Here is a 17,770-nt window from a genome sequence, read left to right as displayed (position 1 = left end):
TCCACAGTTTGAGGTTCTAAGAAAAGATGAATTGTTTTGCTCACAAAGATGAGGGATGTTAGTGCTGGGAAATAGTGTCAGCAACAACCACTCCAACGTCAGATATAACACGAGTAGATGAAAAATAAAGCTCCCTCTATTCAACCCCAAAAATTTGTCTCAGCCCCAACCTCAGAAGAGCACCTCCTACTGCACCACACTTTTCTATTTCTAAGACCACCTTCCTGTGGTTTCTCTGAGTGAGACTACCAATTTAGTGCTGAATTAGGGACCATTTTATATTGTAGGCATATGCCTGGTTTAAGACTATTCAAACTAATTTTGTGAAGGACCTTGACAGACAAGGATACCTTTGTCCTATAAATCTGCCCTGGATTCTAACCTAGGTCAAAGAGACGAAAGGCTCCTGTCATAGACAGTTCACCACATTCCCCACATGTACCTGCTTTCCACAGCTCCCCTTGGTTCCATGGAAGCAGTTCAAGTAGCAGATTATGGGGCAAATAAACTGCTGGAACCACTGTATGTGTGGTACAATATAAGTAAATGCTAAATTAGTTCATTCATAAGCAATGGGCAGAAAATTATAATACTTACAGGCTAACTAGATCATTAGGAAGATTATTGAAATCTTCATTGATAAATTTCATCTGATAATAATAAAATGGAACAATTCGGCTGTAAATATATTTCTAGAAACAAAAAAGGAATAAAATTAAGCTGTAAAATAAGTTATTTATAAATTACACAGTAGAATCTGACCCTTATAACACAGTAAAGCTCATGCAAAGCTCATGTAAACAGGGTTAAATACAAACTCATTGGCCGAGAAATTGGGCTGCACCCATATTTGGGCATGTGAGGGGTGTACTTTGGGCCCACCTGTACCTGAGTGGTGAGGCCCGAGCCTCTCCAGATACTGAGCCTCGGGTCTCATTTCAATATTGCTGACGAAGCGTCAAAAACCCGCCAGTGAAGAGGGTCAGGAGAGCAGGCTGGGGGGGAGGATCCGGGGGCCGGGAATGCCGGTGATCATGAGGGGAGTTAAATGTGGGGTCAGGAGGAGCACAAGTGCTTACATTCAGGTAAGTTACTTACCTTCTTTGATGCAGGCGATTCCTCGGGCTGGTTTCCCTGAGTGCCGCCCACGATGGTGCTGGCTGCCTCAGGGCAAACCAATCATGGAGAGGGGACCTCAAACAGGTGTTAGGCCCCTTATTTGCTTATGCAAAAGACATACCATCAGCTTCAGACGTGGGTAAAAGATGCCTCTTGTTTGTCCTTACACAATATGGCGAAGGGTGCACTTCCAGCTGGAAATGTACACACGCTTCCTGCCCACCATTTTGGGGCCTTATTATTCTGAAAAATGGGCGCTGCATGGACAAACTACTTGGCCACTCTCTTTTGTCCATCAGAGTTGCCAGAGAAACTACCATTGTTGCCTTGTGTAAAAGGGCTCCAGAGCCTTAGTCCTAAATGATCCCAACAGTTACAAATAGTTTAACTAAGGAAACTACAAATATTCCTTGGTCCTATCACTGTCCAACTTGACAATGAATTTAGACACAATGGGGGTCATTTTAAATTTTGGCTATGGTATAAAACACACGATATGGGCTCGGCTGGAATTTAAAAACTTCTCCCCATCTTTGCATCCAATGAAATCAAAAGTTAAAATTACCCCCAATAAAATTAAAGGATTAAATTATTGAGTCTGCCTTGAGTCACACTCTCTCAATACAATGTTAAATTATGGATTGTAAACACAGGACATTCTACCTTATAAATTCCATATGAATAGGTTGTCTTTATCATTAATTCAAGATCGCTTAAGTGTTCCAGGGCTAGGAGCCATACAATGAGATTCCGTTCCTTAGCAAGATACAGAGTTGTACTCAGAGCAATTCCGATGTCAGCGTGTCCACTCCTGTTATGTAGCATACACAACAGAATAATGTTAACTGAAAACTTGCAATGATTTTAGCAATATTTCTGTTTGAAAAATAATGAATTGTAATTTTTGAGGTTTGGTTGAGTTAATTTTGACAAGTAGCTGATTGAAAGGATGTTTTGAAAGTACTATGATGTTTTGGAAACAGAAGCCTCCAACTGTCAAAAAACAGGCCAGGGACAGGGGAGGGGGCAGGTAAAATGGAGCGGGGAACTTACCCACTCCTTTCTTGCCCGAATCTGACTGACCGTTATATTAAATTGCAGGCGGCAAGGACACCCACCCCAAGCCGATGGGATCCTCTTTAAATATGGAGATCAAGCTCCGATGACGTCACCAGGGCTCGATCTGCAATTTTAACCAGGGGCCTGAGCAAGGAAGCAGTGGAGGCTTCCCCGCCAGGCCAAACTGGCCGGGAACTGGATCGAGGGCAAGAAGAGGTAAGGGAAGTTTGAAATTTTAAACATTTCTTTGAGGGCCAGGAATAGCAGGAGTGGTCCTCCGGGCCCCACATGGAAACTTTGGGCCTCCCTTGCCCCAGGCTTCCCCCTCCCCCGATCGCGATCGCGTCCAGAGCCCACCCCCCCACCACGTACCTGACTTCCACAGACCATTCCCGTGGTCCCCGGCGGTGGCCTCCTGCCACCCAAGTTGCTGCTCCCACTCGCCGGCCAGGTGCTGAATTCTGCCAGGATCAGGCAGGAATCAGGGTCTGAATATTAAAATGAGGCCCGGGAGTCTTTGGGCCTCAACATGCAAGCTTGTTGTTCGCCCGGGCCCCTCGCACGGACCGATCCTGCCCCAACTTAAAATTGGGGCCAGAGTGCACAGGATTCCATAGATGGAAACATCCAGTCTGTTTATTACATCACTAAATGAGGAGTGATCAATTATGTCAAGGAGATTCCAAATTTATTATGATGAAGGTTGAAAATTCAGACTTACTTTAAAAATAATTTTTAAAAGGACAAAACTGTTTATTTGCAATATTGGTTGACATTCCCTCCATCCATGGTCAATAAGAACAACTCCTAACATTTTGATGATATTATAAGTAAAATGGAAAAGATAATCTCAAATATTTGTCAAAGATCAGAAAGTAAACTACATGCGCTTTAACCACTTAACATCAGGAGTCTTTTTAATTATGCAAATACCAATTTCTGCCATTATAAATAGGATGGATATTTTCTGAAGTTGAGTTGATTATACTTCATTTGTAATTAGAACAAAACCTCAAAATATGATAATAATTTACACAGTTTTGAGTCTCTGATCACATTTTCATAAGGAGCTTATAGATAAAAGAAAGTTCCTATACTTCTGTTCTGATGCAGTACTCACCGTGCTAGGTTAAAAGCGTCATTGATAATCTGTGCTCTGTTATTTACTGGAATAACCTATGGAAGATGAGTTCTCAGAATTAAAGAAAAGTAAATAACAATCATATGTTTTCATACCGACTATGAAGCGTGGGTGAAGCAGCTGAGAGGAGCATATCAAGCGTGAGAGGAGCATATCAAGCATGGGAGAAGAGGCTGAGAGGAGCATTATAATGTGTGGGGGAAGAGGCTTCGAGGAACACTATAATGTGTGGGGGAAGAGGCTGAGAGGAGCACTATAAGGTGCGGGAGAAGAGGCTTAGAGGAGCACTATAAGGTGCGGGAGAAGAGGCTGAGAAGAGCACTATAAGGTGCGGGAGAAGAGGCTTAGAGGAGCACTATAATGTGTGGGGGAAGAGGCTGAGAGGAGCACTATAAGGTGCGGGAGAAGAGGCTTAGAGGAGCACTATAAGGTGCGGGAGAAGAGGCTGAGAAGAGCACTATAAGGTGCGGGAGAAGAGGCTTAGAGGAGCACTATAATGTGTGGGGGAAGAGGCTGAGAGGAACACTACAAGGTGCGGGAGAAGAGGCTTAGAGGAGCACTACAAGGTGCGGGAGAAGAGGCTGAGAGGAACACTACAAGGTGCGGGAGAAGAGGCTTAGAGGAGCACTACAAGGTGCGGGAGAAGAGGCTGAGAGGAACACTACAAGGTGCGGGAGAAGAGGCTTAGAGGAGCACTATAATGTGTGGGGGAAGAGGCTGAGAGGAACACTACAAGGTGCGGGAGAAGAGGCTGAGAGGAGCACTATAAGGTGCGGGAGAAGAGGCTGAGAGGAGCACTATAAAATGTGGGAGAAGAGGCTGTGAGGAGGATTATTAGGCAAACACAGGGAAAAATCTGGAAAAAAATTCTGAATCTGAAAAAGTTACGTCAGAGCAGAGGGAAGATCGGTGGAACCCGAGGAATTACAGCTAAGTGTTTAATTTATTATATAAATAAGTCAAGTGTTTAATTTACCATATAAGCTAAGCTTTGCTATGAGCTAAGTGTATAATTAATCAGATCCAAGGGGATAAAATTAAAATTAACTAAATAGAGGATACTAAAATGAACATCCGTGAACATCCCCATCCTCAACGATGGCAGAGTCCAGCACGTGAGTGCAAAAGACAAGGCTGAAGCGTTTGCAACCATCTTCAGCCAGAAGTGTCGAGTGGATGATCCATCTCGGCCTCCTCCCGAGATCCCCACCAGCACAGAAGCCAGTCTTCTGCCAATTCGATTCACTCCACGTGATATCAAGAAACGGCTGAGTGCACTGAATACAACAAAGGCTATGCGCCCTGACAACATCCCGGCTGTAGTGCTGAAGACTTGTGCTTCAGAACTAGCCGCATCTCTAGCCAAGTTTTCTAGTACAGCTACAACACTGGCACCTACCCGACAAAGTGGAAAATTGCCCAGGTATATCCTGTCCAAAAAAGCAGGACGAATCCAATCTAGCCCATTACCGCCCCATCAGTCTAGGCTCAATCATCAGCAAAATGATGGAAGGTGTCGTCGACAGTGCTATCAAGCGGCACTTACTCACCAATAACCTGCTCACTGATGCTCGGTTTGGGTTCCGCAAGGACCACTCGGCTCCAGACCTCATTACAGCCTTGGTCCAAACATGGATAAAAGAGCTGAATTCCAGAGATGAGGTGAGAATAACTGCCCTTGACATCAAGGCAGCATTTGACTGATTGTGGCATCAAGGAGCCCTATCAAAATTGAAGTCAACGGGAATCAGGTGGAAAACTCTCCAGTGGCTGAAGTAATACCTAGGACAAAGGAAGATGGTAGTGGTTGTTGGAGGCCAATAATCTCAGCCCCAGGACATCACTGCAGGAGTTCCTCAGGGCAGTGTCCTAGGCCCAACCATCTTCAGCTGCTTCATCAATGACCTTCATAAGTTCAGAAGTGAGAATGTTTGTTGATGATTGCACAGTGTTCAGCTTCATTCGCAACCCCTCAGATAATGAAGCAGTCCGTTCCCGCATGCAGCAAGACCTGGACAACATTAAGGCTTGGGCTGATAAGTGGCAAGTAACATTCGTGCCAGACAAGTGCCAGGCAATAACCATCTCCAACAAGAGAGTGTCTAACCACCTCCCCTTGACATTCAATGGCATTACCATCGCTGAATCCCCCACAATCAACATTCTGGGGGTCACCATTGACCAGAAACTTAACTGGACCAGCCACATAAATACTGTGGCTACATGAGCAGGTCAGAGGTTGGGTATTCTGCGACGAGTGACTCACCTCCTGACTCCCCAAAGCCTTTCCACCATCTAAAGGCAAAAGTCAGGAGTGTGATGGAATACTCTCCACTTGCCTGGAAGAGTGCAGCTCCAACAACACTCAAGAAGCTCGACACCATCCAGGACAAAGCAGCCCGCTTGATTGGCACCCCATTCACCACCCTAAACATTCACTCCCTTCACCACGTCGCACTGTGGCTGCAGTGTGTACCATCCACAGGATGCACTGCAGCAACTCACCAAGGCTTCTTTGATAGCACCTCCCAAACCCGCAATCTCTACCATCTAGAAGGACAAGGGCAGCAGGCGCATGGGAACACTACCACCTGCACCTTCCCCTCCAAGTCACACACCATCCTGACTTGGAAATATATCGCCGTTCCTTCATCGTCGCTGGATCAAAATCCTGGAACTCCCTATCTAACAGCACTGTGGGAGAACCTTCACCACACGGACTGCAGCGGTTCAAGAAGGCGGCTCACCACCACCTTCTCAACGGCAATTAGGGATGGGCAATAAATGCTGGCCTCGCCAGCGACACCCACATCCCATCAAAGAATAAAAGAAAAGGTTCATTATTTCATTAAATTCAAATCTGGTATATATAAATAATAAATAGGAGTTAAGGAAATAATAAAACAATGAAGCTAATAAACAAAAAACAAGGCTAATTAGCTATGAATTAATCTGAAATCAAGCTAAATCCATCTACTAAATATAATCTAGATCTCAAGTTATATTATATCTAGAATTAAATTAATACTAATGAATAAATAAATAAAAACTAGAAACGGCAGTGCAGGCTGTGTGTCGAGACTGTAATATGTGGGAGTGTGTGGGCAGTGATACTGTCCCGGATTGCCACATTTGCAGTAAATGTCTCTGGCTTGAGACACTCCGGCTCAGAGTCTTTGAGCTGGGTTGCGAGTTAGAGACACTCTGACAAATAAGGGAGGGGGGGAAGAATTTTTGGATAGTTTTCACCAGAGTACAGTCATACCTCAGAGGAAAGCACATTTACAGGAAGGGGAGGGTGTGACTGCTAGTCAGCAGGGTAAGGGAAACCAAGGGGAGATAAAGAAGAAAGTTCCATAGGCACTGGTCCTGTCCAACATACAATGTACTTGCTATCTGTGAGGATAAGTATGCAGGCTGCGGGTGGACAGCCAGAATGCTAACCAAGGCACAGTGGAGCAGGAGGCAGTCCGGGCAGTGGAGGCGGGGGGCGGAAACAGCAGAATAGAAAGTTCATAGCCATAGGGGATTCAATAACTAGGAGGACAGATGGAGTCCTTTGCAGTCTCGACCGGAAGTCCAGAAGGGTGTGTTGCCTACCTGGTGCAAAGGTAAAGGACATCTCGGAGCAGCTGGAGTGGAACTTGGAAAAGGTGGGGGAAGATCCAGTTGCCGTGGTCCATGTTGGAACCAATAACATAGGGAAGAAAAGGGAGGAGGTCATGCTAAGAGAATATCAGGTTAGGAACTAATTTAAAAAAACAGGACCCCACAGGTGGTAATCTCAGGATTTCTATAAGAGCCACGTGCTAATTGGCATAAGGATAGGCAGACCAGGAATGTGAATGCGTGGCTGAAAGTCTGGTGTGGGAAGAATGGGTTCTATTTCATGGGACACTGGCACCAGTACTGGAACATGAAGGATCTGTACCACTGGGATGGGTTCCACCTGAACTGGAATGGAACCAGTGTCCAAGTGGGAAGGATAAATAGGGCTGTCAATAGGACTTTGAACTAGTAAAATGAGGGAAGCGATCTGGTGAAAATAACATAAGTCTGAAGAAAGAAATAGGAGATGAGAGTAAAGGTCAGACCAAGGTAAGGAACAAGGGTAACAAAAATGGTCAGGGAGCAAAGAGTTATAGAACATAAGTACAAAATGACTGTTAAAAATAAAGTGAGGGCAACAATTATTAAAAACAAATTCAATTGCCTGCACAGCAATGTGCACAGCATCCAAAACAAAACAGGGGAACTGGAGGCAATAATTCATAACAAGGAGCCAGATGTAGTAGAGATAACTGAAACGTGGCTACATAAACAACAGGACTGGCAGTTGAATATTGCAGACTATAAAATCTATGAAAAAAATAAAAAAGTGTGACCAGTAATCATGGGAGATTTCAACTACCCCCAAATAAACTGGCAAGAAGAGGTAGGGAAAGGGGAATGAACTTTTTACAGAATGTACATCACTCTTTTCTAACTCAGTATGTGAGAAGCCCAACAAGAGAGGAATCACTGCTGGAACTAGTAATGGGAAATGAAACAGAGCAGATAAGAGAAGTAAGCGTAGGGGAGCATCTAGGCAATAGCGATCATACCATAATAAGGTTTAAAATAATGATTGAGAAAGACATAAGTAAGACAAAGACCAAAATAATACATTGGAAAAAAGCTAATTTTGAGGGGATGAGAATGGAACTAGGGAAGGTAAACTGGATAAAAATGTTGATAGACAAAGATAGAACAGCAGTGGGAAACATTTAAAACAATGATCAATAGAGTTCAGGAGAAATGTATTCCTCCATAAAGCAAGTACAAACTAGCCAATAATGGAACACCATGGATGAATAAAGAGATAAGGGTAAAACTGAAACAAAAAAAGGCATACTCTAAGTAAAGAGACAATAAAGGAGAGGATGACAAAAGGGAATATGAAGAGGAAGGATGTCAAAAAACAATTAGGAAAGCAAAGAGGAACTTTGAAATTAAATTAACAAGGAATATAAAAAGAAATAGTAGTTTATTCTACAGACACATGAATAACAAAAGAAAAATCAGGATAGGGATAGAGCCACTAACGGATGCACAAGATAAATTCACAGGTAATCACAGTAAAGTGGCAGAAATATTGAATAGTTACTTTGCCTCACTATTTACCAGGGAGACTAATAAGGTGGGCATGACATTAAAAGAGGGGATCAAAAAAGGTATAAAGACATGTAAGATAGAATGGGGGGAGATAATTGATAAATAATCAAACTTAGAGAGGAAAAATCCCTTGATCCAGATGGATTGCATCCGCGAATATGAAAAGAAGTTAGGGAAGAGATAGCAGAGGCACAATTACATATATATAAAAATTAATTAGAAACAGGAATAGTTCCAGAGGACTGGCACACAGCTAATGTTATTCCTATATTTAAAAAGGGAGATAGGACTGGCAGACAGCTAATGTTATTGCTATATTTAAAAAGGGAGATAGAACTATAGACCAGTTAGCTTAACATTGGTGGTAGGAAAGATAATGGAATCTTTTCTCAAAGATGTAATAGAAAACAACTAGAAAACAAAAATATAATACAGAGTATTGAGCATGGATTTCAAAAGGGAAGGTCATGTTTGACTAACTTTATTGAATTCTTTGAAGAAGTAACAGAAAGAGTAGTACAGGTAATGCAGTAGATGTACTATAATTTGGATTTTCAAAACGCCTTTGATGAGGTATCGCATAGTAGACTCATGACTAAGGTCAGAGCATGTGGTGTCAGGGGACAGATAGCCCAATGGATAGCAAGCTGACTACAAAACAGAAAACCGAAAATAGGGGTTAAGGGTAACAACTCAGACTGGCAAAAGGTGGAAAGTAGTGTTCCACAGGGATTGGTGCTTGGAACACTGTTGTTCACAATTTACATCAACGATTTGGACTCGAGAATCAGAAATACAATTTCAAAATTTACCGACGACACAAAATTGGGGGGTATAGTTAATGCAAAAGAAGAATGTGTTAAAATGCAAGAGGACATTAATAAACTTGCAGAATGGGCATGTAATTGGCAAATTAATTTAAATATAGATAAGTGTGAGGTGGTGTAATTTGGTAGGCAGAAAATGAAGACCATATACTGCTTGGATAACAAGATTCTAAAGAGGAGCAAAGGGATCTCGGGGTACAGACAGACAAATCACTAAAAGTAGTGACGCAGGTTAATAAGGGCCATAAAAAAGGCAAACCAAGCATTGGGGTTCATTTCTAATGGGATAGAATTGAAAAGCAGATAAGTTATGTTAAACTTGTAGAGAACCTTGGAGTACTGTGCACAGTTCTGATCTCCATATTATAAAAGGGGTATAGAGGCATTGGAGAAGATGAAAAAAAGATTCACAAGGATGATACCACAACTGAGAGGATATACTTATCAGGAAAGATTAAAAAGGCTAGGGCTCTTTTCTTTGGAAAAGTTAACGCTGAGGGGTGACCTGATAAAGGTATTTAAGATAATGAAAGGGTTTGATAGGGTAAATGTAGAGAAAATGTTGCCACGTTGTGGGGGGTGGGGGGTGGGGGGTCCAAAACTAGAGGTCATCAATATAAGATAGTCACTAATAAATCCAATAGGGAATCCAGGAGAAACTTCTTTACCCAGAGAGTGGTAAAAATATGGAACGTGCTACGGTGGTAACTAGGGCGGTAGATGGGGCTTTAAACTAATAAGAGGAAGGGAGGGTTCAGGTAAGGGTAATTTTATTCATCGAAAAAGAAAAGTCAAGGCTGTAGAGCAGAGTAGCGATTTTGGTAAAAACAAGCAGAGTGGGTCAGGAAGGGACAGAGAGTTTAACAATGGTAATAGGGCATTTGTTGACAACAGTCATATCAGGGGGAAAAAGTTAAAAGTTAAAATTAAAGGCGCTGTATCTGAATGCACCAAGCATTTGTAATAAGATAGATGAATTAATGGCACAAATAGAGATAAATGGGTTTGATCTAGTAGCCATTACTGAGACGTGGTTGCAGGGTGATCAAAATTGGGAACAAAATATTCCAGGGTACTTGACTTTTCGAAAAGATAGTTGAATGGAAAAGTGTGTGTGTGTGTGTGGGGGGGGGGGCGGGGGGGCTGATTATAAAGGAAGAGATAAAGACAATAGTGAGAAAGGATCTTAGCTCAGAAAATCAGGATGTAGAATCAGTATGGGTGAAGCTAAGAAATAAAAAGGGGCAGAAAACACTGGTGGGAGTAGTTTACAGGCTCCCTAAAAGTAGTTATAGTGTTGGACAGAGTATAAATCAGGAAATTAGAGGAGAATGTAACAAAGGTACTGCAATAATCATGGGGGACTTTAATCTTCATACAGACTGGACAAACCAAATTGGCCAAAGTAGTTTGGAGGACAAGTTCATGGAATGCATCCGAGACAGTTTTCTAGAACAACATGTCAAGGAACCAACTAGGGAACAGGCTAGTTTAGATCTAATATTGTGTAATAAGGCAGGATTAATTAGTAATCTTATAATAAAGGATCCTCTGGGGAAGTGTGATCATAATATGATAGAATTTCATATTGAGCTTGAGAGTGATGTAGTTAAGTCTGAAACTATGGTCCTAAATTTAAACAAGGCCAATTATGTAGGCATGAGAGGCAAGTTGGCTAAGGTAGATTGAGAAATTAGATTAAAAGATATGATGGTAGATAAAGCAATGGCGAGCATTTAAAGAAATAATTCATAATTCCCAATGAATATACATATCCTTGAGGAATAAAAATTCCACAGCAAAAATGATCCAACCGTGGCTAACTAGAGAAGTTAAGGATAGTATTAAGTTAAAAGAAGAGGCTTACAATGTTGCCAAAAAGAGTAATAAACCTGAGGATTGGGAGGGTTTTAGAAATCAGCAAAGGATAACCAAGAAATTGATAAAGAGGGAGAAAATTGAATAGGAAAGTAAACTAGCAAGAAATGTAAAAACCATTTGTAAGAGCTTCTACAAGTATATAAAAAGGATGAGATTAGCAAAGGTAAACGTGGGTCCCTTAGAGGCAAAGACAGGATAAATTATAATGGGGAATGAGGATATGGCAGACATGTTAAACAAATATTTTATATCTGTCTTCACAGTAGAAGAAACAAAAAACATATTGGAAATAATGGGGAACCAAGGGTCTAATGAGAGAGAGGAACTTAAAGTAATTAAGATTAGTAAAGAAAAAGTACTGGAGAAATTAATGGGACTAAAAGCCAACAATTCCCCTGGACCTGATGGCCTACATCCTAGGGTTTTAAAAGAGGTAGCTGCAGAAATAGTGGATGCATTGGTTTTGATCTTCCAGAATTCCCTAGATTCTAGAATGGTCCCTGTGGATTGGAAGTTAGCAAATGTAACCCCACTATTCAAGAAAGGAGGGAAGAGAGAAAACAGGGAACTATAGGCCTGTTAGCCTGATATCAATAGTAGGGAAAATGCTGGAATCCAAAATTAAGGGCATAGTAACAGGGCACTTAGGAAATCATAATATGATTAGGCAGAGTCAACACGTTTTTATGAAAGGGAAATTGTGTTTGACAAATCTATCAGAGTTTTTTGAGGGTGTGACTTGCAGGGTAGATAAGGGGGAACCAGTGGATGTAGTAAATTTTGATTTTCATTTGATAAGGTGCCTCACGAGAGACTGTTACAAAAGATTAGGGCTCATGGAATTGGGGGTAATATATTAGCATGGATTGAGGATTGGTTAACGGATAGAAAACACAGAGTAGGAATAAAAGGATCATTTTCGTGTTGGCCGATTGTAACCAGTTGGGTACCGCAGGGATCGGTGCTTATGCCTCAGCTATTTACAATCTATATTAATGACTTAAATGAGGGCACCGAGTGTAATGTATCCAAGTTTGCTGACGATGCAAAGCTAGGTGGGAAAGTAAGCTAAGAGGAGGATGCAAAAAGTCTGCAATCAGATATAGACAGGTTAAGTGAATATGCAAGAAGGTGGCAGATGGAGTATAATGTGGGGAAATGTGAGGTTATTCACTTTGGTAGGAAGAATAGAAAAATGGAATATTTTTTAAATGGTGAGAAACTATTAAATATTGGTGTTTAGAGGGATTTGGTGTCCTCGTATATGAAACACAGAAAGTTAGCATGCATGTACAGCAAACAATTAGGAAGGCAAATGGCATAGCAGCCTTTATTGCAAGGGGGGTTGGAGTACAAGAGTAAGGAAGTCCTGCTACAATTGGACAGGGCTTTGGTGAGACCACACCTGAAGTACTATGAACAGTTTTGGCCTCCCTACTTAAGGAAGGATATACTCGCCTTAGAGGTGGTGCAATGAAGGTTCACTAGATTGATTCCTGGGATGAGAGGGTTGTCCTATGAGGAGAGATTGAGTAGAATAGGCCTACATTCTCTGGAGTGTAGAAGAATGAGAGGTGATATGATTGAAACATATCAGATTCTTAGAGGGCTTGACAGGGTTGATGCTGAGAGGATGTTTCCCCTGGCTGGAGAATCTAGAACTAGGAGACATAATTTCAGGATAAGAGGGTGGACATTGAGGACTGAGATGAGGAGGAATTTCTTCACTCAGGGGGAATATTTGGAATTCTCTACCCCAGAGGGCTGTGGATGCTCCGTTGTTGAGTATATTCAAGACTAAAATAGATAGGTCTCTAAGGGAATCAAGGGATATGGGGATTGGGCAGGAAAGTGGAGTTGAGGTTGAAGATCAGCCATGATCTTATTGAATGGCGGAGCAGGGTCGAGGGGCCTACACCTGCTCCTATTTCTTACGTTCTTATGCTACCACAAGGAGTAGTTGAGGAAAATAGCATAGATGCATTTAAAGAGAAGCTAGATAAGCACAAGAAGGAGAAAGGAATAGAAGGGTATACTGATAGCGGTAGATGAAGTAGGGAGAGAGGGTGCTCATGTGAAGCATAAAAGCCGACATACACCAGTTGGGCCGAATGGCCTGTTTTTGTGCTGTAGGCTCAATGTAATTCAATGAATAAAATCAAAACAATGTGAAAAGTGTCTAGACAATGAATTGTTACAATTTAGGCTTTCTTCCAACTCTGTATTCATGCTCAATGTAATTAATATTTAATGACTCTCCTCTGGGAGGTTGGGTGAAAATGTGGATGTTTCTATGCAGTATTTGCGTATTTGCTTAAACCCAGGCCTCTAGGCAAAGACAAAGAAAATCCTTTCAGAAGTAGCTGGCTGACCTCCATTTTAAAGTTCCAATACATAGACCTGGCTTCAATTTCAAACGAGCAGGAAATAACACAGAAATATTTTATGATAGGATGTGGAACAGAGCCTGTATTACAGTTGTAAAAAGGTTGGCATAAATGCACTCCAGTTTACTATTTTATATATATATTTTGCCCCCATTTTATTTCCCTTTTGAAGCCCTGTGTCACATTACATTGTGGAGCTGAGAGAGTGAATGGATAGGCAACTTGCTCCTCTACCTCTCCTGATGCCACTAGAAGGCCTGTAAATATCCTTTCTTCCTCTGGAAAAGCACCTCACCACTGACCTAATGTTTGGTAAATTGCTCAGTTAGGGACCTGCATCACTAGGGTGAAGTAGATTGGGGCATTAGTATTTTCTTCAAATAAAGTTCCAGGTTGAAAAAATGCATTGCAAGAAAAAAAAATCTTAAAGGGTTTGTCCCATTAAGAGATATGTTGAGTCTATTATCACTCTTTACAGCTAGAACCATGTTTAAATCAAGGCCAGTCAAAGTGGATGGAGTTCTCTGTGCTTACTACTGTTAAAGAAACAATTCACTTGTCATTTACTCTTCTTCGATGAACATGAGCGCGCATTGGAACATTGGACAAAGTTGTGCTTAGGGAACACTTTTCTAATATTGGAGGAATTTGGCATTGAATTTCACCATTTGCCAATGGAGTATATGATCATGAAGTGTCAGGAGACACAATGGGAAAAATCTCACATTAAATTACAGTGTCATTCTCACTTTAATTCACTCTTAACCACCCCACAAAACAAAATACCGTCCTTTAATATAAACATGTTTTAAGAAAAAACACGTACAATTGACCACCTTCATTTTTTTATTCAGTTGAATACATTGCATATGGGTCTCCTCAAAATGTTTCATACTGTGAAGAGAAAACAAAACAATAGGAGGTTGTAATTGCTTTGTGCACTATTGTTTAACACATTTGGGATGGAAAGGGTATGGGGTTAGAAGCTCAGCTCAGGGTCGAATGCGATTCTGAAGTTGCAAACAGTCTGGTTGAGCCTGAGACAGTGGCTGGGGAGGGGGATGGAATTGATGACTAGGGCACACAGTTTGTGGAGAGGGCCAAAGATGTTAGTGTCAGTCTTCCCAATGTTTAACTGGAGGAAATTATGGCTCATCCAAGACTGGATATCTTCCTGCAATTCACTGCCATCCATAAAATACCTCTATATAATTGTTTGTGAGCATTAAAAACACTGTTGATATTTCAGTGTAGTTTGATTGGATACAATTTGGAGATAACTAAAAATATTTCAATTGTAGTCACTGCTAGATTGATAACTTGCTCATTATCACTGGTGTAAAATACAATTGGTCTCTAATCATCACTTACTAATGAGGTAAATATTCTTTCTAATAAATGTGTATTTCTAGTTTTACTAATTTAGCTGATATTCAATTTGAAAGCTTCTGCTAGAATCATAGAATCTTACAAAAGAGAAGCAGGCCATTCGGCCCACCGTTCCTGTGCTGGCTCTTTAAAAGAGATGTCCAATTTAGTCCCTCACCCCAGCTTTTTCCCTATAACCATGCAAATTAGTCCTCTTCAAGTACATGTCCAATTGCCTTTTGAAAGTTCCTATGGAATCTGCATCCACCACCCTGTCAGGTAGTGTGTTCCAGATCTTAACAACCCACTGTGTTGAAAAATTTCACCTAATTTCCCCTCCAGTTTTTTAGCCAATTTATTTTAAATCTATGGCCTTTGGTTACTGACCTATTTGCCAGAGGAAACAGTTTCACCCTATTTGCTCTATCAAAACCCCTAATTATTTTGAATGCCACTATTAGATCTCCACTTAACCTTCTCTGCTCTAAGGAGAACAATCCCAGCTTCTCCAATATCTCCACATAACTGAAGTCCCTCATCTCTGGTATCATCCTGGTAAACCTCCTGTGTACCCTCTCCAAGGCCTTGACATCCTTCCAAAAGTGTGGTGCCCAGAATTGTACACAATACTCCAGCTGAGGCCTAACCAGTGCTTTGTAAAGGTTTGCATGACTTTGTTTTTTTATTCAATGTCCCTATTTATAAAGCCAAGTATTCCATACACTTTCTTAACCGGTTTATCAACTTGCCCTGCCACCTTCAAAAATTTGTGAATATGCACCCCCAGGTCCCTCGGCGCTTGCATCCCCCCTCAAAATTGTACCATTTAAATTATACTGCCTCTCCATGTTGTTCCTCTCAAAGAGCATCACTTCACAGTTATCCACATTAAATTGCATCTGCCATTTCACCAGTCTGTCTATGTCCTCCTGAAGTCTGTTACTGTCCACCTCACTATTTACTATGCTGCCAAGTTTTATATCATCCGCAAACTTTGAAATTTACTCACTATATCCTACCCACGACCAGGTCATTTATATATAAGAAAAGCAATGATCCTAATACCGATCCCTGGGGAACCTCAGTGCATACTTCTCTCCAGTCAGAAAAACATCCATTCACCACTACTATCCCTTAGCCAATTACATATCCAAGTTACCACTATCCCTTTAATCCCATGTGCTTCTAAGTCTGTTATGTGGTGCTTCATCAAATGCCTTTTGAAAGTCCATATATTAAACATCTACTGCACTACCTTCCAGCTTTCTATTATAGACAAACAATTAAGAAGAAATATTCATATAAATTCAATGAATTAGTTTTATTTTATCTTTAACAAAAAGTAAAATACATTTCTCCTAGGCTGTGTTCTGTTAAGATATGAATTATATTTGATGGCTAAAGGAAAATGTATTAATGTTTTTTCATGATCCCAATGTTGTCTGGCACCCCATATCTTCTTGGTCTTCAACCATTACCCAAGTTCTGTTAAAATTGTTTTGGACAAAGAAAAATGAACTTCAATTTAAATACAAAAAGTGAAGTCACTCCAGTTCAGATTTGAAAACTGAAATTCAGAAAACTAAAGGTTGATTTGGCTTGTCTGCTGCTTTATCCCCAGTTTTGAAAACAAGTATATTGTAAGAATTATAACTGTGGTTAAAGAATTCCACATTATTGAGGTTCTGGGAAAGAATGAGTTAGACTAGGAAGTAGTGTGATGAATCTTAATTCAACACAATGAGGATTCAGGAAGGAAAAAGAAGGGCTGAAATTCTATGGGGGATCAATGGGTCTCCCACTGTAACTCAGGCAGAAGACGGTGGAATCGCCATAGAATTTCAGTCCCAGAGTGTGTAGGAGATCATATTTGGAGCTTAGGAGGAATGAGCATAGAAACATAGGAACAGGAGTAGGCCCTTCAGCCCCTCAAACCTGTTCCACCTTTCAGTTAGCTCTTGGCTGATCTGTACCTCAACTCCATTTACCAACCTTTATTCCATATCCCTTGATACCTTACCTAACACAAATCTATCAATCTCAGTATTGAAAGCTTCAATTGACCGAGTATCCATAGCCTTTTAGGAGAGCGAGTTCCAGATTTCCACTATCCTTTGTGTGAGAAAGTGCCTCTTGATTTCACTCCTAAATGCCCTAGCTCTATTTTTCAGAATATGTCCCCTTGTTTTGGATTCCCCCACCAGAGGACATGGTTTCTCCATATCTACCCTATCAAATTCCTTAAACATTTTAAATGTCTTGGTTAGATGACCTCTTAGCCTTCTAAACTGAAGGGAACACAAGCCAAGTTTATGCAGCCTGTCCTCATAATGTAACCCTTTAAGCCCTGGTATCATTCAGGTGAATCTGCGCTGTGCCACTTCCAAGGCCAAAATATTGTTCCTGATGTTCGGTGCCCAAAACTGAACACAGTACTCCAGGTGGGGTCTGACCAATGTTCTGTACAACTGAAGCATCACTTCCTCCCCTTTGTATTCCAGCTCCCTTGCGATAAAGGCCAACATTCCATTAGCCTTTTTGATTACCTTTTGTACCGGTTCACTAGCTTTTAGTGATTTGTATACCTGGTCATCTAAATCCCTCCACAGCTCCTAGTCTTCCATCATTAAGAAAATATTCTGATTTGTCTTTCTCAGATCCAACGTGGATGACCTCACACTTTCCCATGTTGAATTCCATCTGCCATAGTTTTGCCCACTCACTTAGTCTGTCTATGTCTCTTTTCTAACTTCCTGCTTCCATCTAAACAACTTACTGCGCCTCCTAACTTAGTGTCATCTGCAAACGTGGGAGTACAACTTTCTATTCCTTCT

General features: G+C 41.2%; 1 protein-coding gene across 1 annotated transcript in view; it reads right to left on the bottom strand.

Annotated features, from left to right (window-relative positions):
• The window catches only part of LOC137320957 (aminopeptidase Q-like), a 131,285-nt gene that overhangs the window by 27,737 nt on the left and 85,778 nt on the right, over nucleotides 1-17,770 (bottom strand). Inside the window, exons 13-15 of the mRNA XM_067982986.1 lie at nucleotides 3,299-3,354; nucleotides 1,783-1,930; nucleotides 598-692 (exon numbers count right to left, since the gene is read on the bottom strand). Coding sequence (XP_067839087.1) covers nucleotides 598-692; nucleotides 1,783-1,930; nucleotides 3,299-3,354 — 299 coding nt within the window. The remainder of the gene's footprint in view (nucleotides 1-597; nucleotides 693-1,782; nucleotides 1,931-3,298; nucleotides 3,355-17,770) is intronic.

Source organism: Heptranchias perlo, chromosome 4 (assembly GCF_035084215.1).
Source record: "Heptranchias perlo isolate sHepPer1 chromosome 4, sHepPer1.hap1, whole genome shotgun sequence".
NCBI lineage: Eukaryota > Metazoa > Chordata > Chondrichthyes > Hexanchiformes > Hexanchidae > Heptranchias > Heptranchias perlo.
The sequence above is the reverse complement of the archived record's forward strand: the minus strand, read 5'-3'. Positions and strand labels throughout refer to the sequence as shown.